Here is a 25,553-nt window from a genome sequence, read left to right on the forward strand (position 1 = left end):
GACTAGATTGATACAGTATTAACTGAACTTCTCTGCTTTGCATCACTAGATCTTGTGACCCGCACCTTCTGAGGACAGCAGAGTCCTGTGCCTTTATATGGACAAACACACACTTTAAGAACATTATTCCTTATGTTATTTATTCTAGAAACTGTATTTTAGTTGTTGTTAAGCCTTGAAGTCTATTGAAGTCAGTGTTGCGCTTGTGCTAGAGTGTGTGTGTGTGTGTGTTTTCTTTTTTTGGACAGTTTCGTTTCCTCTTTGTCTGTCACAAGTGTTCACGAATGCCATTCTGTGTATTTAAACACACACACACACATATACTGGTGCCTCACTGAAAAGCTCGTTTCTGAACCGGAAGTTGGTTGAGAGATTTCAAAAGCGATCCATCCCCATGTATAAGTGTGTGTGTGTGTGTGTAAACGACAAACATCTCTCATGTGTCGCGTCGAGATGAACAGGAAGCTGTTGCTGTCGTTCTCTCTGAGCGGAAGCTGTTGGTGTTCATGGTGTCGGAGGCTCTAATAGCAGACCCTACAGGAGTGTGTGGCGATGGATAGTGAAGGAGATGTGGGAGATTGTACCCTGGAGGACGTTCCCTCCAGCCCGGGGGAGACCGAACATGTGGTAGGACCTGAAAACCTGCTCTCTGTCACTGTTGTTCAGTCTGTTACAGGGCCCAGAACTCCCCTTCACGTCCGCCCAAACCCGTAGCTGACTTTCTCTTGTTAAAGTGAAACAGAAGAGAAGATGTCTTGAAGAACGCTGGGGTCATTTTAGTATTGTTTAATCTACTATTGTAATATTTATTCACATTTTTTATACTTAAAGTAAAGAGCTGCCCTTATTCTCTTAAGAGAAAAGCACGACAAAATTGATAAAACAAACAAAGTAAAATGTAAATGGTTCTAGTTAACATGAACTTTCTAAAGCATTTATTAATCTTAGTTTGTTGGTCTCAACATTTACTAACACATAATTAAAATCAAATGTATTTGTTAATATTATTTAACGAACTAGCAATGAACAGTTGAGTTTTTATTAACTAAAGTTCACAAAGATTAATAATGACTTTAACAAATGTTTCACGCACTGTTTGTAAATGCATGAACCAATGTTAACTAATGGATCCTTGTTTTATTCATTATTTTACCATTTTACTCCAATTAAATTTTAATTGTAACCTTGGCAGCCAAAATAAATTCTTCTTAAGATCATTTTTATTTTATTTCATTTCAAATGAATGTATTTGTTTGTCAGTATCTTTAATGGTTACCAAACTGGTCCAAACATCTTTAGACCCCATTGACTTAACATTGAAATAGAAATTCATCAAAATCATCTTCTTTTATGTATTTTAAGTCTATGATTGAAAGTAAACGATTGAATATTTTTGTCTGAACGAACCCTTCAATGCCTGAACTAAACCCTCGCGAGCTAAAAAGATCATGATGATGGTGGTTTATAGCTGTCAGGTTTCATGTTTCTGATGTTTGTAGTGAAACTAATGCAGCTTAGAGCTTTAGTGATCTTACTTACTCAAGACGTCTTACTTCCGTGATGTGACGTGTGTTTCTGACTCAAACTGGATATGCAGAGAGGGAAAATGAGGACGGTGCTGTTTTTATCCAAGATAAATTGATTGGATGCCGAAAGAGTCTCTAAGAGGGATCAATTGAGTCAGTCGAAAAAGAGGAGAAAGTTGAAAGTATAATCATTTTTTTTTTCTTTAGAAAATTGGGCACTGATGAATCATTCAGAGACCAGGAATGTGTATTTAAAAACATATGATTCATATATAATTCATTTGGAGAGAAATCAAGGCCCAAATGAGTCACTAGTTAGAAAAAAAGGGTGTCGAATTTACTTTGAAACTTACTAAGAGTCAGCAATTAACACATCGACACCATGACATTTTTGAAGCAGAACGCACTCCAATTACATTTGTTTCATTTCGAAAATAAGTTCACACTGAAATCTGACTTTTTATTTCTGAAAGCTGACTTTGAAATCTTGGCAAGTTTGAGACCTGGCGTGAAACTCTAGAAGAGAAGCTCTTTTATAAAAGGAGAAACATCCGAGAAGCGTTTTCAGGGAAACGTTTGAGATTTGGAAGAGATTTCATTGCGATTCCTCTTTCCTATGGGTTGTTGTGATGTTTTATGTGTGTGTGTGTCGCTCTTACTGAAGTGACTTTTCCTGTGTGTTTTGTAAGTGAGCTGCTCACAGCAGAACTTCCTTATTGAGTCACAGTGTTCACGTGTGTGTGTGTGTGCTCGCTCTGAAACACACTGTAGATGAATGTCTCTGCGGTGTCTCGAGTTTGGTACCTGCTCTATTTACACTGTCAGACGTGTGTTTAGTCTTTGAATGGCTGTGTGAAGTGTGATATTTCAGTCTGATTGCAGTTTAGCTCAGTCTGTGTCAGTTTATGACAACAAAAAGAAAACGGAAAAGAGAAGTTCTGCAAGTTTACAGATTATATATCCCTGACGATAAAGCTCCTCTCGATGCCGTTGACTTCCTCTGCACGAGCGCTGAACCGCATTATATGTCTTTCTTTCCATCACTGACCCCTGACCTGTGTGTGCCAGGATTCAGACGGCCTGTCGGTGCTGGAGCAGCTGGGTTTGGACCAGAACTCGGATCTGTCAGACTCCAGCGTTCAGCAGCGGCTGGACGAGCAGCGCGAGAGGATCCGGAGGGAGATCCGGAAAGAGCTGAAGATCAAAGCGGGAGCGGAGAACCTACGGCGGGCCACGACTGACAAACGCAACGCCCAGCAGGTGGAGAGCCAGTTACGCAGCTCCACACGCAAACTGGACTCGCTGCACACTCAACTGCAGGAGCTGGACGCACACATCGTCATCAAGGGCCACGACGACAGCAAAGGTCAGGGGTCAAGCTGATCATCTCACCTTTACAGGCACAGCCAATGCTTAAAGGTCCCATATTGACTTTTTCGTGATAACTGAGGTCTAGGGGCGATGTAACTACCATATAAGTTTCAAAACAGTCAATCCACAGACAAATGCACACAGCCTGCATAAAGTTTTCCTAAGTTACAGACACTTGATGTTTGTTGTTTTTATTGAGTTAAAGAGACTCAGTCTTTGTCTTTTGTTTTGCTAACAGAGACTAACGTTTAGTTAGTGACTCTGAAAACAAAAGGCCAATCAGAAGAGAGGCTCATAAATATTAATTAGACAGGCCAAAACTGACCTATAAGAAAGGAGCTGTACAAATATATCGGGATGGTTTTTGGTACTTGTACCTAGGGGTTTTACAACTACTGATTTTTGCTAGTCGACTAGTTTTGCATAACAGTCGACGACTAGTCGAGTAGTCGTTAAACGGTTTAATCTAGGGGTGTGCGATATCACGAATAGTAAATGTCTCCACGATCTGCTTTTGAAGAAATATTGTAGTATCGTGTTACAGTGCATTCTATCAGTTCTGGCGCCCCTGTCTCAACTGTACAACACACGTTAAGGAATAGGTATGGGACACTGCAATTTACAAAAGTTCATTATTTGCATAAGCCTTGCCGGTTAAACCTTTAATTCACGTGCTGTTATAACGTGCGCTTTCCTGAATGTTCATAAAGTAACCGGGTCGTCACATTCAAAACAGCCAGCTGTTGCTGTCAGCGAGTCAGGCTGCGAATGTAAGTTACGTGCCCGCCCCAGCGCGCTCACACTTACTAAATAAACGCCTCACCTCCGACGCCGCGCACTCGCTGCATTCCCTTTAGCACATCTACTGGATGCATAACGCAAACCCAGTCAAACGTTTGAAAAATGTTCTAAAATAGGTCATTGAAGGTGCGCCTTATAGTATATAGTATTGCCGCTTGTACTTAAAGGGATAGTTCACAAAAAATATATATCTATATGTGTATATGTCATCATTTTGTTTCCGACTAGTCGACTAAGGCCAACAGCGCCAACTAGTGGTTGTGACAGTCGACTAGTTGATGAAACCCCTACTTGTACCGCAAATATATACTCTTAAGGAGATCAAAACCTAAAATAAAACTCCAGAAAGGTGAACAATATGGGACCTTTAAGGAATATGATTAAATTCTAGGGCTGGGTATAAATTCGATTTCGATTCCTGCTTCGACACAAAAAATAAATTAAGTCATAACTCTTTTTATTTTAGGTAAACTAGGGTACATTAAAACAGAACCTATCTCTATATTTCAATGCATACAATGAATAAACAAGATTTTGATGCCAGATGAAATTGATGCTAAAAATTGAACAAGTCACATCAGAACAGTCGCATGCCTTGATCAAACAGGATCCTGTTATTTTATAGACAACTATTCCTGGCTTTTGGTTGATAGAGAAGTAAATATGGAAAAAATCGATTCTTGGCCTTTTGAGAATCAGCTTTGAATCGACCACATTTTAAATATTGATTAATCGAAAAAATGTATCGCAAATGAATCTTCTGGGATGATGTGTTTGGTTGCGAGTATACAAGAAACTGATGTAAATATTTAATACCCTCATATTCCTGTTAGACCGTGACCCTGGATGAATGTCTGACCCTGTCTTTGACCTCCAGATGACCTTCAGTCTCTTGGGTCGCTGAGTCGCTCCTCAGCCAATCAGGACAGGATTAAGGCTCTGGAGCGACAGCTCAACATCGAACTGAAGGTCAAACAGGGGGCAGAGAACATGATCCCCATCTACGCCAATGGAGTTACCAAGGTATTGAACGTCTATCTATCTGTCATCTATCTATATAAGTACCTTTCTATCTGTCTGTCTGTCATCTACCTATCTATCCATCTATCTACCTATCCGTCATCTATCCATCTATATGCTGTTCTATCTACAGTATATATCATTCTATCTGTCTGTCTTTCGTTCTGTTTATCTATATGTCTTTCTGTCTATCCATCCCTCCATCCATCACTCTGACTATCTCCATCTGTCCATCTCTCGGTCCTCCAGGATAAGAAGATGCTCCAGTCAGCTCAGCAGATGTTGCAGGACAGTAAGACGAAGATCGACATCATCCGAATGCAGATCCGTAAAGGCGTACAGGCCACCGAACAGACCGACGATACTCAGGGTACTGAATATGCTAGTGCTACTCACACACTCTGTCTCATAGAAACGAGCATTTACCCACTTAACATCATCATAGATATCCTTAAACAGCATAGGCCTATGTCACACTTCCTGCTTCCGGAATGCGGAGTAGGGATTCAGAACTTCCGGTCAACAGTATTTCTCGATAAGGATTTAGATTATCAGCTTTATTGTCTAAACCATCCGAGGTAGACTGACCACGGGCTATGAGGTTGTGAAATGAAGGTTTTTGCTCTAGTAGAAGTTATAGGTTCATATGAAATCAACCGAGTTTTAAGAAAAACATTTTATCCGCGATGTTATGAAAAAAAACTACACTACCCACAATCCTAAGCGTAGCAGCAACGTCTGCTGATTAGAAATAACGTTTAGATGTTGATGTTTTATTGAAAATGGTTTGTTTAAAGTCACCATTATGCTGATCAGTGTTTTTTCTTTAGCTGTGCAGTTTGACTCTTGACTTTTAACATTAGTTTTTTAATTGCTGCTGTTATTGTGTTTTTTATGGCAAGAACTGCAAGAGAAATTATGTACAGATGATGTTGATTACTTTAATTCTCTGATCATATTCAGAGTCCATTTTTTGTTTATATATCATGTTTGTTTGTTTTTTTAATTATTGATTGTAATAGTCCTGTACGTGATTGTCTGACAGTTTAATCTGAGGGATTTAGCACCAAGAAGTGTTAAAGATACAAACTAAAGGGTTTGATTAGTTTGCGCCCGACGTCTTCCTGACGTCTCATTGCCGTACTCTGTTTACTGTGACTTTTCTTATCTCAGATCTCATCGGCATTAGTCCTGTGCACACTGCAACTCAGGTTCACTTAATATAAAACGACTAATATGATGTCCATCCTTACAAATTGTAAGCGTAACATTTCATATAGCGAGGACATGAACTCTCATGGCATGTTTTGAATACCAGGGATGATGCGGTTGTGGATGTTTGTGTGAAATGTTTGGTTCATAAACACAACTGGTGTCTCTGGTTGTTTCGTCAGACAGTCTAAATCTGCGTCTTTCTTTCCTGCTGTTTATCTGGCAAAAGGTCTCTGAGGCGTCAACATTAATACATTAACATGCTTAACATTATTGAAAAAATAGTTCACCCAGAAATCAAAATTCTGTCATTATTGATTTTAAACCTGTATGACTTTTCCATGGCCCACAAAAGGAAACATTGTGAAGAATGTTTAAACATATCTATGCAATGAATAGTAGTGACAAAATGGATGAAAAGTGTCAGAAGGTGCTATAATCCAAGTCTTTTTAAAGTTATCTTTATAAAGTCAAGTTACATTTATTTAAATACAGATTGTGTCAAAGCAGGTTCATAATAAACTGTAATAAACTATAAATATAGTAATAAACTGAAAAATAGAAGTGTTAATGTTGCAGAATTCATTATGAATTTAAGATAAAGCAGCTCGACAGATCAGTTTAGTTCATTGTTGATTCAGTTCAGTTCATTAACAGTGTCAAACAGAGTACAAAGTTAGTGTCATTCATCTCAATTAGTCAGACCCAAACCCAAATGTTATCTATCTATCTATCTATCTATCTATCTATCTATCTATCTGTCTGTCTGTCTGTCTGTCTGTCTGTCTGTCCGTCCGTCCGTCCGTCCGTCCGTCCGTCCGTCCGTCCGTCCGTCCGTCCGTCCGTCCGTCCGTCCGTCCGTCCGTCCGTCCGTCCGTCCGTCCGTCCGTCCGTCCGTCCATCCATCCATCCATCCAGAATGTAACTCACAATTTTCATCTATAATGAGCTGCGACTTATGTGACGTATTATGAAGCAATTTACATAATGAAAAAGATATTTGGATTTGTGACGAATAAGAGTTTATTTGTGTAATGAATTTCCTACACGACTTGTAGTTTTAGTATATGAATTCCGAAGACTTATAATATAGTCCATATAGAGTCGTATGGACTGATTTATGGTATTTTATAGTGTTTCCTGTGCTTTTTGGAGCTTGATATTTGAAGTTCCTTTTGATTGTTGTATATAAAAGTTAAATAAAATAAAAAAATAAAAGCAAAAAATCTCCTTTGTGTTCCACAAAAATTAACAGCAAACATGTTTGAAATGACATGAGGAGGGTGAGTAATAATGACAGAATTGAAACTTTTGGATAAACTGTACTTTGATAAAACTACATATGAATGCAGAGAGTGAAAGAGAATGATTTGAAGAAAGATGCGAGATGGAGAGGGAGGAAATGGAGGGCGAGCTGAATCTGTGGGTCTAATGGACTCTAATGGTGTGTTTCGGCGCTGATGTCTCGTGTCCCGAGGCCGGAGGGTTAAGAATAGATTTATTAATGTGACTCCGCCCTCGGCCATCACTGAGATCCACGGGACGCTCCTGGGAGTGACGTCTGACATCCTGTGAGAGGATTTAAGGACCCCACATTACGTTTTGTTCTTTTTTATATCTTATTTTATTACAGTTAACATTTATTTTAATTTTAGTGTACGTTTTTGTAATTTTAGTGTAATTTTTGTTTGGTTTTAGTCATTTTAGTTCTGTACAACATTTTATTTAATTTCAGTTAATGATAATCTTAATTTAGTAATTTTATTATGATTCTGTTTTTCCTTAAACTAAATGAAAATTAGAAATGTTGCCAAGGCAACTAACTGAAATTAAATAAGTTTATGGGTTTTTTTTGTTTAATTTCAGTTAACGTTTATTATATTTCAAAGATATTGAGTGAGCTGAATGTGTCTTCAGTCCGTTCATGTTTAAAAATTAAAGTTATTTAACATTTTTAACTTGTAAATAGTGTGTGTGAGCAAGAGTGTGTGTGTTTTTATGTGTGTGAGAGTGTATGTGTGTGTTTGTCCATCTATTTATAGCATACCCGGAAGGATCTAACCTGTGTGTGTGTGTGTGTGTGTGTCAGCAGGTAAGCCGGATCTGTGTGGTATGGAGCTGCGTATTGAGGAGCTCTGGCATCATTACCGCGTGGAACACGCCATGGCCGAGGGAGCCAAAAACATGCTGAGACTTATGGGAGCTGGGAAAGCACAGGACAAGAAAGCCATTGCTGAGGTGTGAGAAACATAAGGTTCCCAAACTGGGGTATGTGAGGAGGTGACAGAGGGGGTACGCCAACATTAAAACAGCACAAGTATTTCTAACAGGCAAAATACTGCCTCTAATAAATAAACAGGAACATGGGAGTGTGGTAAAAGGTCAAATACATGACATCCAATCAAAGGCCACATCTTTTGTGGTCAAAACTGACTGCATCTACACAAGGAGGAAGCATATGATGGGTGTAGAGTATACACTAAATCACACTGCATCACTGCCGTTCTCGACGATGTGCCATTGTAAAAAAAGTGGGGATTTTCCATTTACTTGCATGAAGAACAAATATAGAGATTTATTTATTTAAAGCTATTGTAGTCAATCATTATATCCTTTAAAACTAATCGTTGATCACCAAAATGACATATTTAAAAACAAATTTCTTTAAAGAAATTCTTCATGCCTTAAAATAGCTTGAATCTCGAAACCCACTGTCGCAAAGTATCGTTCAACCACGTTGGTTTCGCACGTGGTGGAGTAATAACTACTTTTAATGAAACTGTTTGAGATCCAATTAACGCTAGATTTGTTTAATATAAATTACAGACATGTCATCTGAGGACTATTTCTAATTGTTCTCAGTTGTTTTGCTTTATTACCAGACTCACTATTTGGCTCGTTCTTACATAGTAGAGCACGTTCGCACATGCGCACTCTTCAAACACGTTACTTCAAATCTTTTGAAAAACTAAAAGACGTAAATTCCATTTGTATGTATCCTGAATAAAAGGCACCAGTTGTACTGAATGTCAGCTGGCTTATTTTGCTCAAGATAAGGATTTATTGCGTCCAAATGTCATGCAATATAGAAACGATGCCTCTAACCACAGGTCCAGAGCTGTCGTTCAAACCACACAACTTTGCGATGCTGTTTGCGAATGTTCGTTGGAACGATGGTTTTGGGAAACACAGAGTCGTTGAACTATGCTGATACCGACGGAACTTGCGATCATAGTTGGCTAACGATGCTTTTGGGAAACGCACCCCTGATTGGTTACAAGGTAGTTTGTGACGTCAGCTTTATTGCTTTATAGACCTTATGCACCAGAGAAACGTGGGTTTTTCTCCCAAAAATTGTAATTGTCATCATTTACTCTCAAGTTGTTTAAAACCTGAATACGTTTCTTTCTTCTGTTTAAGTTATTTGGAAGAATGTGGGTAACAAAACAGTTGATGTACCCCAGTGATTTCCATACTAAAATTTTCCCTATGGAAGTCAATGGGGACCAGCAATCTGGTTACCCACATCTTCTTTTTTGTTCAGCACAAGAAATAAATTAATACAGGTTTGGAACAACATTACAGTGAATAAATAATGACAGAATTTTTATTTTGGGGTCAACTATCCCTTTAAGAACAAGCGGCTGCATTTTTATTATTAGGGCTACTGTCACTTTAAGACCTGTACGCGACACGTCTAATATACACGGAGCATTTGACAAGCAGATTTCTCTCAATTTTCTCGGTTTGCTTTCAGTTGGCCTTCCCCTGAGAAAATGTTGATTTCTCTGACCAAATTATGTGCCATTTAAGACTTTTGAAGGCCAAAAAAAGGATAATAAATAGCTTTAAAACCATGTCAGTGGGCATTCGATTATTTTGTCAATAGCCTGCTCTCTTCTCATCTACATCTTTATTTTTCTCAGTCTCCTTATCCTGCCCTATTTCTTCCCCTCCTAAACTCCTAAACCCCCTGAACTTTGACTGATAGTCTTTCATTTGCATATGTCAGTGAAGTAAATAATTGATAATTATATGTTTCATGAATCATTATCTTAAACAAGTTAATTTACTCAAGGCTACCAGGTCTGTATTGCCACCTAATACAAGCTTTGGAATTTAAAAAAGTAATTTTAAATAATACAAATTATTTGGTGGAATTGGCAGACGTTCCCTCATCATGCGCTGTGCAAACCCGTGAAAGCATTCTCAGGATTCTATGCAGCATAAAATGCACGCAGGTGATTTTTGAATATTAATGAACGAATATTAATGTCGATATACAATGGTTTGTTAAAACTAATCCTGCTATTGATCTCTTTGTAAGACCCAAACAGCGGCTATAGGGAAAACAAATGTCAGGCGAAATATTTCGGACCTAAAACTAACTTTACCGCGCTCAACCACCGCAAGTGCATTTCAAGCATTTGTAAAGCCTTGTGTATAACTAGACGCGTCCGCACGAGCGCGGGGCTCCGCGCGCACCTCTCCAAACGGACGAGGCGTTTATAGCTACTTTATATAGTTTATAATTTATGCTGTTATACTTTATACAGTTTATACTTTATATAGTTTATACTTTGTGTTTATCGCTCGCGTTCAGCGGGGAGGAAGGGAAGTTGGTCCATATCGGGAGAAGCAAGATTCGTTGAGATTATTCTCTCCTTTTCACTCCGGCTGCCGACACCCCCCACCCCCCGTTTTTTTTTTTTTTTTTTACAGATCTGCATGATTCACGTGGGTCACATTTTCAGTTCGGAAAATCCGGAATTCCGGATTAATCCGGAAAAATCACATCCCTGAATATTGTCTTTGAACTTCCGGTTCTGTATATTTCTATGGCATTGCTGTTGAGGAGTAACTAGCTGGTGAAGTGGATTTACTTATTGTAGAGTTAACAAAAGTTATCATGAGCATTGTTTATCCTAAGCATTGTAAAGCAGATGTCTTAACAAATGTCGAACGGGAATTTTTTTACGAGCAGTTCATTCATACCTATGCAAGATCGCTGTGGAAATACAGACCGGAAGTCAAAAGACAACGAGCTGAAAAGGGGCGGGGCTACATAAGGTCTATAGGGATGCACCGATGTAAAAATGTTAGCTGATACCGATAACCGATAATTCTTTATCTTTGAAAGCTGATAACCGATATATTCTCGTTATAATTTTAAGTAGCTGATATGACAGAGTTGCGCTGCACATGTTCTACTTTACTGTATTTTTCTTTTTTGAAGTGATTCCAATCATATTTCAATTTTAAATATTTTAATTCAAAATCTTCATGTTGGACAGTGCGCATCTGAAGTCTCTCAGCTGAAGTTGATATAATGTATTATTTATCAGCTTTAATATATTGGACAAATGTTCTTATCGCCGATAACGATAACATTTCAAATTAACGTATATCGTCTGATACCGATATGGTGGCCGATAATCGTGCATCCCTATTTGTTAATTATAATGATTATTAAAATAAAGGATTTTGGGGGGAATTTGTTATAAACCATGACATACATTAACATGGTTAGAAAAAACTTGCGTCTTATAAGGTAAAATAAAGGTAAAAAATGCACTGGAAAATCTATTTAATGGGGCAAATATTGTCTCTTCACAGAAAAGGTGTAGAAGAGAAGGATGTTAAATGCTACGACGCTCTGAAAAAAGTTTGCTTTTGCTTGCTCCTTGAGGTGTGTTTGTGAAGTGTTTGTTTGTGTCTAGGCTCAGAGTCGTCTGAGTGAAGCGTCCCAGCGGTTGGATCTTCTGCGGGTGTCGTTGGAGCAGCGCTTGGGGGATCTGCCGGAGGAACACCCGAAAGCCTGTCTGATTAAAGAGGAGCTGGTGCTGGCGTCGTCCTCGGCCTTCAGCTCTCGTCACAGTGCCCCCTATGTCCACAACCAGTACAGCACCCTCTGCAAACCCTCGCCACTCACCGGTACGCCAGAAAAACACACACACATCCTCGGCCTTCAGCTCTCGTCACAGCGCCCCCTACGTCCACAACCAGTACAGCACCCTCTGCAAACCCTCGCCACTCACCGGTACGCCACACACACACACATCCTCGGCCTTCAGCTCTCGTCACAGCGCCCCCTATGTCCACAACCAGTACAGCACTCTCTGCAAACCCTCGCCGTTCACCGGTACACCACACACACACACATCCTCGGCCTTCAGCTCTCGTCACAGCGCCCCCTATGTCCACAACCAGTACAGCACCCTCTGCAAACCCTCGCCGTTCACCGGTACACCAGACACACACACATCCTCGGCCTTCAGCTCTCGTCACAGCGCCCCCTATGTCCACAACCAGTACAGCACCCTCTGCAAACCCTCGCCGTTCACCGGTACGCCACACACACACACATCCTCGGCCTTCAGCTCTCGTCACAGCGCCCCTTATGTCCACAACCAGTACAGCACTCTCTGCAAACCCTCGCCGTTCACCGGTACGCCACACACACACACACGTCCTAGGCCTTCAGCTCTCGTCACAGCGCCCCCCTACGTCCACAACCAGTACAGCACCCTCTGCAAACCCTCGCCACTCACCGGTACGCCACACACACACACATCCTCGGCCTTCAGCTCTCGTCACAGCGCCCCCTATGTCCACAACCAGTACAGCACCCTCTGCAAACCCTCGCCACTCACCGGTACGCCACACACACACACATCCTCGGCCTTCAGCTCTCGTCACAGCGCCCCCTATGTCCACAACCAGTACAGCACCCTCTGCAAACCCTCGCCACTCACCGGTACGCCACACAAACACACACACATCCTCGGCCTTCAGCTCTCGTCACAGCGCCCCCTATGTCCACAAGCAGTACAGCACCCTCTGTAAACCCTCGCTGCTCACCGGTACGCCACACAAACACACACACATCCTCGGCCTTCAGCTCTCGTCACAGCGCCCCCTATGTCCACAACCAGTACAGCACCCTCTGCAAACCCTCGCCACTCACCGGTACGCCACACAAACACACACACATCCTCGGCCTTCAGCTCTCGTCACAGCGCCCCCTATGTCCACAAGCAGTACAGCACTCTCTGTAAACCCTCGCTGCTCACCGGTACGCCACACACACACACACACACATCCTCGGCCTTCAGCTCTCGTCACAGCGCCCCCTATGTCCACAACCAGTACATCACCCTCTGCAAACCCTCACCGTTCACCGGTACACCAGATACACACATATCCTCGGCCTTCAGCTCTTGTCACAGCGCCCCCTATGTCCACAACCAGTACAGCACCCTCTGCAAACCCTCGCCGTTTACCAGTACGGCAGACACACACACAATGCAGCAGGCTTCTAATATTTCTAAAATAGGCACATTTTTTTAATGCCAAGTGAGTTTTTTTTTTCATTTTGATATGGGTGAAATTTGAGCATGAATGTGTTTTTGAGGCTGTAGTTTCAGTGTGTCGTCACAAGCCGGATATGAATGTTGTTGTTGTGTATTAGGGACGCTGCAGGTGCGTCTGCTGGGGTGTGTGGGGCTCCTGGAGATCATCCCCGGTCGCAGTCGCTCGTCCCCGCTCGTCCTACCTCACTTCAGTCCAGGAGACGCGCGGCCCTTCAAACTCACTCTGAGCAGCAGAACCAGCAGCTTCAGCCTGAAGATCCCCAGCAAGAGTGAAGACCTGTCCGGTCAGTTCACTCTCAAAACACACTCTGAAGTTCAGGGGTCGGGATGTTATCCAACTGTAATGTTTGTGTTATATTCTCACACTGGTCTGATATTGTGTGTGTGTGTGTAGGGGAGGTGAGCGCTGTGTTGAAGCTGGAGAACTGTGTGGTGGGACAGACAAGCTGGAAGAGTGTTGGTGAACAGACCTGGAATCAGAGCTTCACTCTGGAGCTGGAGAGAGTGAGTCTCACACAGACACACACACTCACACTCAAACACACACACACACACACTAATGCTCTAATGCTCTGTGTTCAGTCCCGAGAGATGGAGATCGCGGTGTACTGGAGGGACTATCGCTCGCTCTGCGCCCTGAAGTATCTAAAGCTGGAGGATTTCCTGGATAACCAGAGACACCGGATACAGCTGGAGCTGGAGCCACAGGGACTTCTGCTGGCTGAGGTGCCAATCACACAGAAACACTCCTAATGTGATGGTCATTTGCATACTACCGTGTTTTAACATCCATCTCACTTGTCATTTTGAACTAATATGACCAGAAAATGTGTGCATATCCTGATTTTGATAGAAATGTAGATTTGAAACAAAATGTGGTTTGTGTTCCAGGTGATGTTCATCAACCCTGTGATCGAGAGAGGTCCACGTCTGCAGCGCCAGAGGAAGGTGTTTTCTAAACAGCAGGGTAGGACTACCTGTTAGCTTCTCCTGCAGTGCATGCTGGGAAAGAAAACGTCTCAGGTTACGATTGTAACCCTAGTTCCCTGAATAGGGAACGATAAGCTGCTTTGGAACGCCCCTGTGTGATTGCATAATAGAGTTCATCTATTTTAGTCCTCAAACTCTTTCTAAACAGCACAAGAGTATATATGACATGATATAATATTGCACTCTTAGAAGAAAAGGTTCTATCAGCGCTACGTATTTGGAACCCCTAAAAGGTTCTATACACTCTTAAAAAGGGGTTCCTCTGGGTTCTATATATTCCATACCTGGCCAATAGAACCTTTTACCAAAAAAAATGGTTCTATATAGAACCATTTTGGAGTTCCATATATGAAGCGGGGGATGGAACCATTTCTGGTTCTAAATAGAACCATTTCTTCTAAGAGTGTGTGACGTGGTTTTCACAGCATTTAATTTTGTCCTTTTTGACTCAGGGAAAGCGTTCCTGCGCGCTAAACAGATGAACGTAGACATGGCCACGTGGGTCCGGCTGCTAAAGAACGCCATTCCCATGAGCTCGTCCACACACAGCTACACACATCACAGCCACACACACAACAGCAGGTAACACACAGCACACACACACACACACACCTGTAATCCTCCTGTCCTGACCAACATGACCGACTCCGAGCATTTCTCCACAGCGAGATTTCCATTCAGAAGATCCAACAGGACGACGACTCTCCACCGTCTGTGACCAGGAAAAACACACAGGGGTCCGAGACGGTAAATCAGAAACACGCTCTAAAATATGTATGACGATAATATTTAATAATATATTTAATACATGGATCATTAAGAGGAGTGATTTTACGAGTGATTTTTAAGTGAAAATCTATGAAGTTACTAGTACTAGTTACTAGAGCGGATATCGTGACAAGCAGGAACGATATGAATCTCAATATTTCAAAATACCCAAATACTGTCTGTGTAATTGTAGCCATAAACATAATTAATTTTTGCTTAATTAATTCTGGATGCTAGTCATACTACATTTACAGCTTACAAATGGTTTGTAGAAGCTTCTGCTTAGTCTTAATGTTTTATGCATCATTTTATACGGCTGATAACTTTTCCTTTTGTACAACCAAGTAAAACTGAAAATCGTAAAATATACAATATCATCACTCATTTTTTAATATTATTCATTATATTAAAGATTACACCACAGGTTTAATTTTACGTCTATACATAATTGATTTAAGTTCATTTTGCATACCAATTTCTTTAATATCGAATTTGATATTTCATCTTCTGTATTAGAGCCAGACCGATAAAGGATTTTGAAGGCCGATACCGATACAAATATTTGTTGGTTTTAAAATCCGATATTCCGATATATCGGCCGATATTATTATTATTTCAGAAACGCGCAACAAAATATTGACAGATTTCCCTAACATTAGGTATTTGTAGTTATTTATGAGTTTTAACTAAAATAATATGATAAAGATAAAGCATTTTAAAAAGAAACTTGTTTCTATTGTCACAACAGAACAGAGGAACATAAAAATATATTAAAGTTCTGATAAATAAAATAATAATTAGCCCCTACATTGCCTTATAGTTATAAGCTGCGTGATTCGTCCGTTTTTATTTTATGTTTGAAATATTAATTTATCGGCCATTATAACTGCCGATACCGATATTTTAGAAACTGCCTAATATCGGCCGATATATCGGTCTGGCTCTATTCTGTATTTTAAGTGTAGCAGCACCACCATATGACTTGCACTGATTTATTTATTTATTTTTAGGGAAAACTATTTGCAATGAATGAAAACTTGCTCTCGATTCTAATTATAATGTGCTTTATTGGCATGAAGCGTACATTTGTATTGACGGCATTTGCTCTTTACAATGGCAAAACAGTTCAAGTAAAACAAGGAATATTAGCAATTGCAGTAAAATAATATATGCAAAATAAACTAAGATAATAATAATGAATGAATGTGACAAAAGAGGGAATATTAACGTGTTTAGTGTTTAATAATGATGTGTTGTTGATGATGATAATTTGTCAGGTGGACATTGGGCTGGTGCCGGAGCCGGCCTCTCCTCCTGATCCCGCTCCTCCTGTGAGGACTGTCAGGAGCACTTCCCATAACTCCCAGCGCAGGTACACGTCCTACCAGCACAACATATGACTTCCAGACCGAGCCAAGAGACAACGTGACACACACACATTCACACTCATGTAGCTTCAGACCTCACACCAGCTCTCACCTTCAGTAATTCTACCTTCTAATTACATCCGGCCTGTGTGTGTGTGTGTGTGTGTCTGCAGGTCGTCCAAAAGCCCCCTGTGCCTTCAGGATTTCCGAATGATCGCAGTGCTCGGCCGGGGACATTTTGGCAAGGTAACTGGAACACGTTCAGTCTTAAATATAAAATGCCGACACTAGTCAGACATAATCGACACACACCGAGAACGTCATGCACCCACGGCAACATTTGTGTTTCATTTAATTTAATCTAGATTTCAGTTTCTAGATTAAATTTATATCTTTTGTAGTGTTTTTAGAAGTGTTTTCTGCACCCACGGCAACATTTGTGTTTCATTTAAGCTTTTTTTTGTATTTTATTTCAGTTTCATTTCAATTGACAAAAATGTATTTCAATAGTTTTAATTAACTACAACGACAATAACATTATTATTTTTCTTTCTATATTTCTTTTTTCTCCGCACCCTTCTGATGTTACCGCTGTGATCTGTATGGAACATTTTTATTTTATGAATCAGAGATATTTATCTGTAACTAGATTTCCCTTATTCTTACACATTTGTTATACCGTGCTATTGTTTCTTTTTGGGGTATTTGTTCGAAAAAAAAAAAAATTCTTATTAGAAAACTAAATAGTTTACAAAAAAAAAAACGACAATAACAAGTCCAACTCAACCGTTTTACAGCAGTTTTACTTCTGAACTGAAGATTTTATATTACATTAACAATTTTTTTTTAAATTTAAATGTTTTTATTTCATTTCATTTATAATATTTACTATTTGGAATATTTAGAATATTACATTTGGAATATTTTCAGATTTCTTTTCTATTTATGTTTAAGTCTTTTTTTACATTGCAGTTTCTAGCTTAAATTTATATCTTTTGTAGTGTTTTTAGAAGTGTTTTCTCTTCTCTATTCAAGACACACACCAGTTTATGAATTAAGACTCATGTGCACATTGAGTATGATTTGTGTGTGTGTGTGTGTTTTCAGGTCCTTCTATCTGAATACAGACACTCAGGAAAGATGTACGCCATCAAAGCCCTGAAGAAAGGGGACATTGTGGCGCGGGACGAGGTCGAGAGGTCAGTGTTCGCTTCAGGATGTATTTTTACTTACAAACATGAAATGAAAACCTCAGTTAAACCTCTCTCTCTCTCTCTCTCTCTCTCTCTCTCTCAGTTTGATGTGTGAGAAGCGCATCTTCGAGACGGTGAACAGCGCGCAGCATCCGTTCCTGGTGAACCTGTTTGCATGTTTTCAGACGCCAGAACACGTGTGTTTCGTCATGGAGTACACGGCCGGCGGTGACCTGATGATGCACATTCACGCCGACGTCTTCTCGGAAACACGCTCCGTGTAAGTGTGTGTAATTCATCGAGTTAACGTGCGAGACTATAGTTGTTAAGGGTGTTTTTGGATGTTTTTCCTGGAATTATGTGTTTAAAAATAAAGGGATTTTTCCCAGTGAGAACCATTTGTTGCTCCCCAAAGAACCTTTAAGTGAAAAGTTCTTAAAATAACCTCGTTTTTTATTATTAAATTCTAAATTCATTCTAAAGAGCCCTTTGTGGAATGGGAAGATTCCATGAATGTGAAAGGGTTCTTCATGTGCCCATTGGTTTTTAAGAGTGTACGGTCTTCATATACGTGTGTTTGTGTGTTATGCAGGTTTTATTCTGCCTGTGTTGTTTTGGGGCTTCAGTTTCTTCATGATAATAAGATTGTGTATCGGTGAGTACACGCACAATTACAGCATTAAACTACAGACTTCAAAAACTGTAATTAAGTCAGTTCCTTCTTGCATCTATGTGTGTGTTAGAGATCTGAAGCTGGATAACCTGCTGCTGGATATTGAAGGCTATGTGAAAATCGCAGACTTCGGTCTTTGTAAAGAGGGTGAGTCACAGACTGTCCTGACGTTGATGGAGTTAATAGAGTAAGAACATGATATTTGTTCACTGCTGGATCACGGCGATCTGGAAAGCAGCATACAGCTTGTCAGCAGCATACAGCGCACTATATTTAATAGTAGAAAAGAGGTCTCTTATTCTCACCAAGGCTGCATTTATTTGATCAAAAACACAGTAAAAAAATTCAATTTAATTTAAGTTTATTTGTATAGAAAAAAAACTTGAATTGAATTGAATTTTTTTATGTGTTTTTGATCAAATAAATGCAGCCTTGGTGAGAATAAGAGACATATTTTGTATTGAAATTGAGAAATATGAATATAATTTAAAATAACTGTTTTCTATGTGAATATATTGTAAAATGTCATTTATTCCTGTGATCAAAGCTGAATTTTCAGCAACATTACAGTCTTCAGTGTCACATGATCCTTCAGAAATCACTCTAATATGATGATCTGGTGCTCAAGAAACGTCGAAAACAATTGAACTGCTTCATATCTATGTATGTGAAAACCGTGATATATTTTATTTCTCTGCATTTATTTAAAACTAACACTTTTTGTAACATTATAAATGTCTTTGCTGTCACTGATCAATTTAATGCGTCCTTGCTGAATAAAATCATTAACTTCTTTTAACATAAAACGGTTCTATTGCATTTTAAGACAATTTTGTAAGCCAAAAAGCTAGAAATAATGCAAAAAGTTGGCATAATGTCATTTGTGCTCTCTCTCTCTCTCGTTTTTGTCCCTCTCTCTGTCCCGTAGGAATGGGTCATGGGGACAGAACCAGCACATTTTGTGGGACTCCAGAGTTTCTTGCTCCTGAGGTTTTGACTGACACGTCCTACACGAGAGCCGTGGACTGGTGGGGTCTCGGCGTGCTCATTTACGAGATGCTGGTCGGAGAGGTGTGTGTTTGTGCAATTTTTGCTTCGAATTTTTATATTATTTCCCAGTAAAATATCTTTTTTTTCTTTGCTTTAAGCATAAATCAAACAAAATTTGTTAAAGTTCACTTCAAAATGTGATTTTCTCCCATAGTATTTTAGTCTTGTTCTTTTCAAGTACAATTATCTAAATGTTCTTAACTCAAGATACATTTGCTTGAGATGCAAAATGGCATAAAATAAGTCTTGTTTTCTGAGAAGCTTATAAAAATGAAGTGTGTTTGTTTAATATGAGGGAAAAACTTGCCAACTACACTTGGAATAGTTTATTTTTCTGATCCTATTGGTAATTGTTTCTTAATTTAAGCAAAAACTCATTTCATTTTGAGCAATTTCTCAAAAAACCAGAAGACATCCTCCTATGTCATTTGGCATTTCAAGTAAATGTATCTTGATTTAAGAATGTTTAGATATTTATACCAGAAAACAAGACCAATTTTCCAGAAAATAAGCTTATCGTCTTGTACAGTTATACTTCTTAAGTAAAGACTTAACTATCAGACGAAATCTTGATACATAATCTGTGTTCAGTCACCGTTCCCCGGTGACGATGAAGAGGAGGTGTTCGACAGCATTGTAAACGATGAAGTACGATACCCAAGATTCCTCTCCACCGAGGCCATTGGCATCATGAGACGAGTAAGTCTGTTCACTCATGTTAAATATTTAGGTCTTAATTTAAGACTTATGTATTTGAATTGCACATAAAATCTGACTTGCAGGGTTTTAACGTAAACTATAATGTAGATGTTTCCTTGTTTCCCATTGGCAGCTGCTGAGGCGTAATCCCGAGAGACGGCTGGGCTCCGGGGAAAAAGACGCAGAGGACATACGGAAACAACCGTTCTTTAGAGTATGAAGAGTTCTTTGACTTTTTGGCTTGACTTGCTACAATAATATGGAGCCCCTAGAGGAACATGGTGATGGTAAAACAAAAATTAGATGGGAGTAAAAAATTATATTTCAATACTTTTGTGCTCACTTTCAAAACTATTGTGTCCCCCCAAGAATTTGAGTTCGCTCACAAAACGTGACGTTATCTTGTAAAAATATTGCAATTCACATAGAAATTGGCATCCTCTCAAAAAATATTTGCGTTCGCTTGCGAAACTAACCATTAGTTGTTTGCTTGCAAAAGGTGTGTTTGCTCATAAATCTCACATTCCCCCAAAAATCTTTGCATTTGCTTTGCAAAACATCTGCTTTCTTTTTAAAGACTATAGCGTAAACTCTTATATACTCTTTCAAATCTATTGCGTTCCCCAGTGAAACTGTGAGGCTGGTGTTTGGTTGGGCTCTTTGTTTTGATGTGTCATGTGTTTTTGTTTTCATTCGTGTTGTTCTCATTGGTTTATTGGTTTCATTACATTCAGGTGCTCATTAGTCTGTGTATATATAGCCCGGAGTTTGCCATGTGTGTTTGTCTAGCTTTGTCATCTTTTGATGCTGCAGTCCACTGCTTTGTGTTTCATTCCCATGCCATTCTTTACTTAGTCAAAGTATGTTGATTTCCAAGTTATTGCTTTGTTGATACACCAACTTTGTGTTTTTCCCCATAGAAACTTCTACAGTTCATTTAAAAAAACACTTGCGTTCGCTCACAAAAATACTGACTTTCTTCCAAAAAAAACTTTAAATTTGTGTTTGTGTTCTTTTACTAAATATTTTCTCTCTTTTGCAAAACTACTGCATTCCCCAAAGAAACTGCACTCACTCGCATTTGCCTTCTTTCACAAAAACTATATTTCTGTGCTTTTCAAAAAACTATTTCAAACTGTATTTCAGTGCAAGTTTCTCGAAGGAATTCAATACTTTTGTGAGAGAATGCAGTGTTATTTGGGGAATGCAAAAGTTTCATCAGAGAACGCAAAAGCATTAAAGCATTACTTTTTCCTTGCATTTTTCTCCATCGCCTTTATGGGCTCCATACCCTTTTTGTGCAGACGTCACAATTAAGTCACGGTGTTAGCTGTAGGGAAAACTAATAGATAACTGGAGGCACCCATTACAAATCAAAGCAAGTTCGACATAAGAATCTTAAAATGTCATCTTGCCGTGTTGTTGGGTTCCAGAATCGAATGGAGTACAGGCTCCAATTTAGTTTTATCGCATTTTGCCTGACAAAAAAAAAAACCGATGACAGCTGTGACTAAACACAATAAAAATAAAGGACTGGGCGGAAACGATCATTAAAAAATGCTCGCGTTTTTTAAGCGCACACTTCGTTTCAATAAGCTATTTTCTTTTGTTGGTATGGATTATGGTTTGGTTACATGTCTAAAGATTTCCCTTGCATGGCCACCTAGAGATACCATTATAAATTGGGGCACAAGTTAAGTTATTTCTCACATAATGCTAACTTGTTTAGTGCATAAGTTAGCTAACTTATTTAGTCGTACAACTTGCAGTTAGATAACTGCTAGCTAATGACCAAAGACTAAACATAAAAGAAACTGTTGGTGTCATCCCCTTTTCTTCAGTTTCCATAAGTGCAGTGGAGGTAATCCTGTCAGATCCTCCATTCATTGAGTGAGCGTGTAACGATACTGGTCGGCCAGTCTGTCTCTGTCCGTTTGTTGACTTTTCCTTATTCAGATAAAATTGGATTTTCTCCAGTCATTGTTACAAGCTAACAAACAAGCAAACAAAACTTGCTAGCTACCGTTAGGCTGTGTGTCCACCAAAGCGTTTTTAGCCAGCTGAAAACGCCAGACGCTCTGCTGAAGACGCCGTGCTTTGGGCGCTTGAGAGCGTTTTGGCAGCACAGCGTTTTTTTTTCCGTTGAGACATTTTGTTGCTATGATACAGAATATCCGCAGCAGTTTGAATGTTGTTACAGTTGGTCGGTGTGGTATTAGTCCCGCCCCTCCTCCACTGTGATTGGACGGCTGGGTAAAAAGTGAGTGATGAGCGCTGCGTTTTATCCAAAGTTGAACATTTTTCAACTCCCAGCGACCAGTAAAAACGCTGGGCGCTCGGCGCTTCAGCATGAAAAAAAAAGCTCAGCGCCTCGGTACGCTCATGGCTAGGGTTGGGTATCGAGAATCGAGTATCGATTGGAACCGAGACTAACTTTTCGTTTTTCCCGGAATCGTTCAAAAGTTAAAATTTCGAATCCTAGTTTCGTTATTCACAGTCCGCCGAGCGGAAGAAGAAACCGCTGAACAACACCAACGAAGAAGCGTCTACCGGAAGTGTTGGCATAACCACGCGAGTCGAACATGAGTACCTTACGTCGGCGATCCAAAGTGTGGCTTCACTTTTCTAAAAATAACAAAATCTCAGCAAAATGCAAAATTTGTGACAAAAGGAGTATTTTTACAGAAGGAGTATTTCCTTCAGAAAGGATTATTTCCTTCAGAAAGGCTGTTGGTTTGCAAGGTTAGCTAAACTTTTTTGACCCTGCCTCTTAGAAGAACCGGAATCGAGAATCGTTAGGAACCGGAATCGAAACAAGGAATCAGAATCGTTCAAATTCAAATGATACCCAACCCTACTCATGGCGTTTAAAAAACGCGGCACTCCCATTGAAAACAATTGAAAACATACGCCAGGCGCGTTGAAAAACGCTTTGGTGGACACACGGCCTCAGTGAAGTGGCAGGGGAATCGTTCTGCCTCCACCTAAGCTCCGCCCACAAAAAAACGTCACATGTTTACTAACTGAAAAAGGGTCCATAAAGCCAAAGTTGCGATCTTAGTGACAGTGTGGCTCCATCTTCTCTCTTTCTCTGCAGAATATGGACTGGGATGCGCTTTTGCAGCGGCGAGTTCCTCCTCCGTTCGTTCCCGCCTTGACAGGAAACGAAGACGTCAGTAACTTCGACTCCGAGTTCACCAACGAGGCTCCAACGCTGACACCTCCTCGTGAGCGCCGGAACCTCTCGCGCAAAGACCAGGACTACTTCAGGGACTTTGACTATGTCTCGGACTTCTGCTAGGGCACAAGGTTGCAAACTGAGGCTGCTAGGTGTGGGAGATAACTTCCTAGCGCCGTAGTTCCCATCAAGGGTGCGTATCCTGAGGATTCACTCAGAGAAACAGGGACGCTGACAGGCTAAACGCCTCTGATGACTGTAGAAGGCACATCAAACATGAAGATATTCAAGAATCCAGAGAATGTGAAGCTCTGCGGTGTATCTGAAAGCTGGTGGCCAGGGTGTTTTCTCATCCTATTTTGGCAGGATTTTCAGATGGTCAGTCAGGCTTGTTCATGACATTTCCGAAAATCCTCAGTACCAGACGCTCAAGTAGTCGACTGGGATCTCATTACTAGACTCCTGCAGGGATGATGTATTTTTGTGGTCCTAAACCCAGGAACGAGCATTTTAGCATGTTCAGTTCCATTAACTTGAAGTCCATGGGTTTTTTAAAATGAGTTTTGCCTGAAATAAGGTCTGTGGTGAACACAAGCTCCAACAATATTTTCACTTTTTATGCTCCGGCATAGAGTACATCAATAATGTATAAAACACAATATGATTTTTTTTTAACGTCTTCAAATAAAGCTTTTGCTTACAAAAGTCTTAATGGGAATACAGAGGCTGCCGGTACATTAAAGCGATCATGAACTGGCTTTTTAAATTTTATTTTATTGTTGTCTGAGGTCAACTTACGACGTTCGCTTGGTTTTTACATTAAAAAACATCAAAATGAATACGTAATTGGCTATTTTCTACCCTAGTTTTGAGCCCAGCTCCAAAACACTCTGTTTTTATGGGCGTCTCGCATTGAAGACTTGGAAGTTAATACCCACTGCCTTTTTCCGCTCACATGAGGTGGTTTTTCAGGCAATTCAAAAAAGGAATATTTTCGCAAAACTGCAATGTTTTTTTTTCCGCATTTACAGGTCACCTGACGTACGTAAACGTCACATGACCATTCTTTAAAGATGACACTGTATGTTTGGAAAGAAGATGAGACAGACTTCTTTATTAAACTCATAAACGGCAATACAACAAAGAAATGCCACAATTTACCAAGAGCTTGAAGCAGATTTCACCTCATAATTATGTGAAATCAGCTCCCAATTTAAGGGGCTTTCCTTGCCATTAATGTTTGAATGCCCCTCATAAAAAGACAAACGGGAATACTGGAATTTAAACAACAAAGAAATGCCATAATTTATGAAAAGTTTGAAGCAGAAATGAGTGAGAAATACCCAGAAAACCTCATACTGTATGTTCTGCTCACAAGTTGCCATTAATGCTTGAATAAACACACGTCTACTTCCATTAAAAATAATGGCTAGTGCGGTTGCTGATATTTATTCGTAATCCTACCATGGACTTATTGCGAAAGGAAAAAAAGACGTTTTAGTCACATAACATCAGTTAATGGACTATAGTCTTTTAGTAATTGTTTTTATCAACATTTAGGAAAAGACGTTTTGCTCAAATCTGTAATAAAGCGGTAAGTGAAAACATTTCCAGAAAAACTCCAGATTTCCAGAAAACTGTTCTATGGTGTGTCATAAATGTCTGCTAATCTCGTCAATGGTGGGGAGAGTAAATGGTAAGTCGTGACAGTGGTGGACAGTTTTTTATTAACCTACGTTTAGCTTTTTATTTCTGCCGATTGAACTCAGGCTTCAAAAATTGTTCATTTTGTGAAGGTATTCATAATGAACAAAACGTGTAAGAATCATAAACTTCTTGTTGGTCGCAGAGCTTATTTTATGCAATAATCTAAAAGCCCATGGAAAAATCCTATTGAGGTTTTTTGGAGGGAACCAGGGTGATTTAAACTAGAAAAATGCATCATCATCAATGCAGTGCTTTTTGGGAGTGTGTTAACTAGCAGAGCCCAGTTTCATGGCACTGACCCCCCCTGGGGAAAGGACTCGCTGAATTCCCCGTTCGTCTTCTTTTTCTACCAATGTATCTGTATATCACACATGGTCAAGAGACTGTTTACTTCTGTAATACACTCACTTTAACCACATGGGGGCGCCAGAGAGTTTGAAAGAGCTGTGGAAACCGTTACTGTCTCAGTATGAGCATGTCCAGTAATGAAATGAGAGTGTGTGGCATCATCGACTGCTATATTTGTATTTTTAGAGATTATTTCGCTGTTTTTTTTCTCACTGAAACTTGACTAATTGTGGAAATCCTATGAATGAAATCGACTATATTAAACAACTCAACTCGT

The 25,553-nt window shown here is 39.9% G+C and overlaps 1 protein-coding gene across 3 annotated transcripts; it reads left to right on the top strand.

Annotated features, from left to right (window-relative positions):
* The first annotated feature begins 236 nt into the window (after window positions 1–236).
* Window positions 237–25,553, top strand: pkn1b (protein kinase N1b). 3 transcript variants are annotated; one of them, XM_089128122.1, is made up of 23 exons: window positions 237–627; window positions 2,595–2,892; window positions 4,576–4,721; window positions 4,968–5,088; window positions 8,020–8,168; window positions 11,651–11,989; window positions 12,803–12,899; window positions 13,402–13,587; window positions 13,698–13,807; window positions 13,886–14,029; window positions 14,195–14,270; window positions 14,746–14,875; window positions 14,959–15,040; window positions 16,339–16,433; window positions 16,602–16,674; window positions 17,536–17,627; window positions 17,725–17,901; window positions 18,214–18,276; window positions 18,365–18,441; window positions 19,223–19,365; window positions 19,936–20,043; window positions 20,177–20,257; window positions 23,141–25,553. In XM_089128122.1, exons 1-23 carry the CDS (start codon window positions 553–555, stop codon window positions 23,342–23,344), a joined length of 3,066 nt encoding a protein of 1,021 aa, XP_088984248.1. In that variant the 5' UTR covers window positions 237–552; the 3' UTR covers window positions 23,345–25,553. The 3 variants fall into 3 exon arrangements, with proteins under 3 accessions (XP_088984248.1, XP_039531125.2, XP_088984247.1); XM_039675191.2 differs by lacking the exon at window positions 12,803–12,899 and having other exon boundaries at window positions 250–627; window positions 8,023–8,168; window positions 11,651–11,864; XM_089128121.1 differs by lacking the exons at window positions 237–627; window positions 2,595–2,892; window positions 4,576–4,721; ... (1 more) ...; window positions 8,020–8,168; window positions 12,803–12,899 and having other exon boundaries at window positions 11,682–12,483.

This window comes from Pimephales promelas, chromosome 3, assembly GCF_988280905.1.
Source record: "Pimephales promelas chromosome 3, fPimPro1.hap1.1, whole genome shotgun sequence".
Taxonomy (NCBI): domain Eukaryota; kingdom Metazoa; phylum Chordata; class Actinopteri; order Cypriniformes; family Leuciscidae; genus Pimephales; species Pimephales promelas.

Excerpts from the sequence above, each read along its gene's own strand:
- pkn1b (XM_089128122.1), top strand. The coding sequence starts at position 553 with ATGGATAGTGAAGGAGATGTGGGAGATTGTACCCTGGAGGACGTTCCC. Across the intron at positions 14,271-14,745 it reads GGTGTTTTCTAAACAGCAGG|GGAAAGCGTTCCTGCGCGCT; the intron begins GTAGGACTACCT and ends TTTTTGACTCAG. Across the intron at positions 18,277-18,364 it reads GATAATAAGATTGTGTATCG|AGATCTGAAGCTGGATAACC; the intron begins GTGAGTACACGC and ends TGTGTGTGTTAG.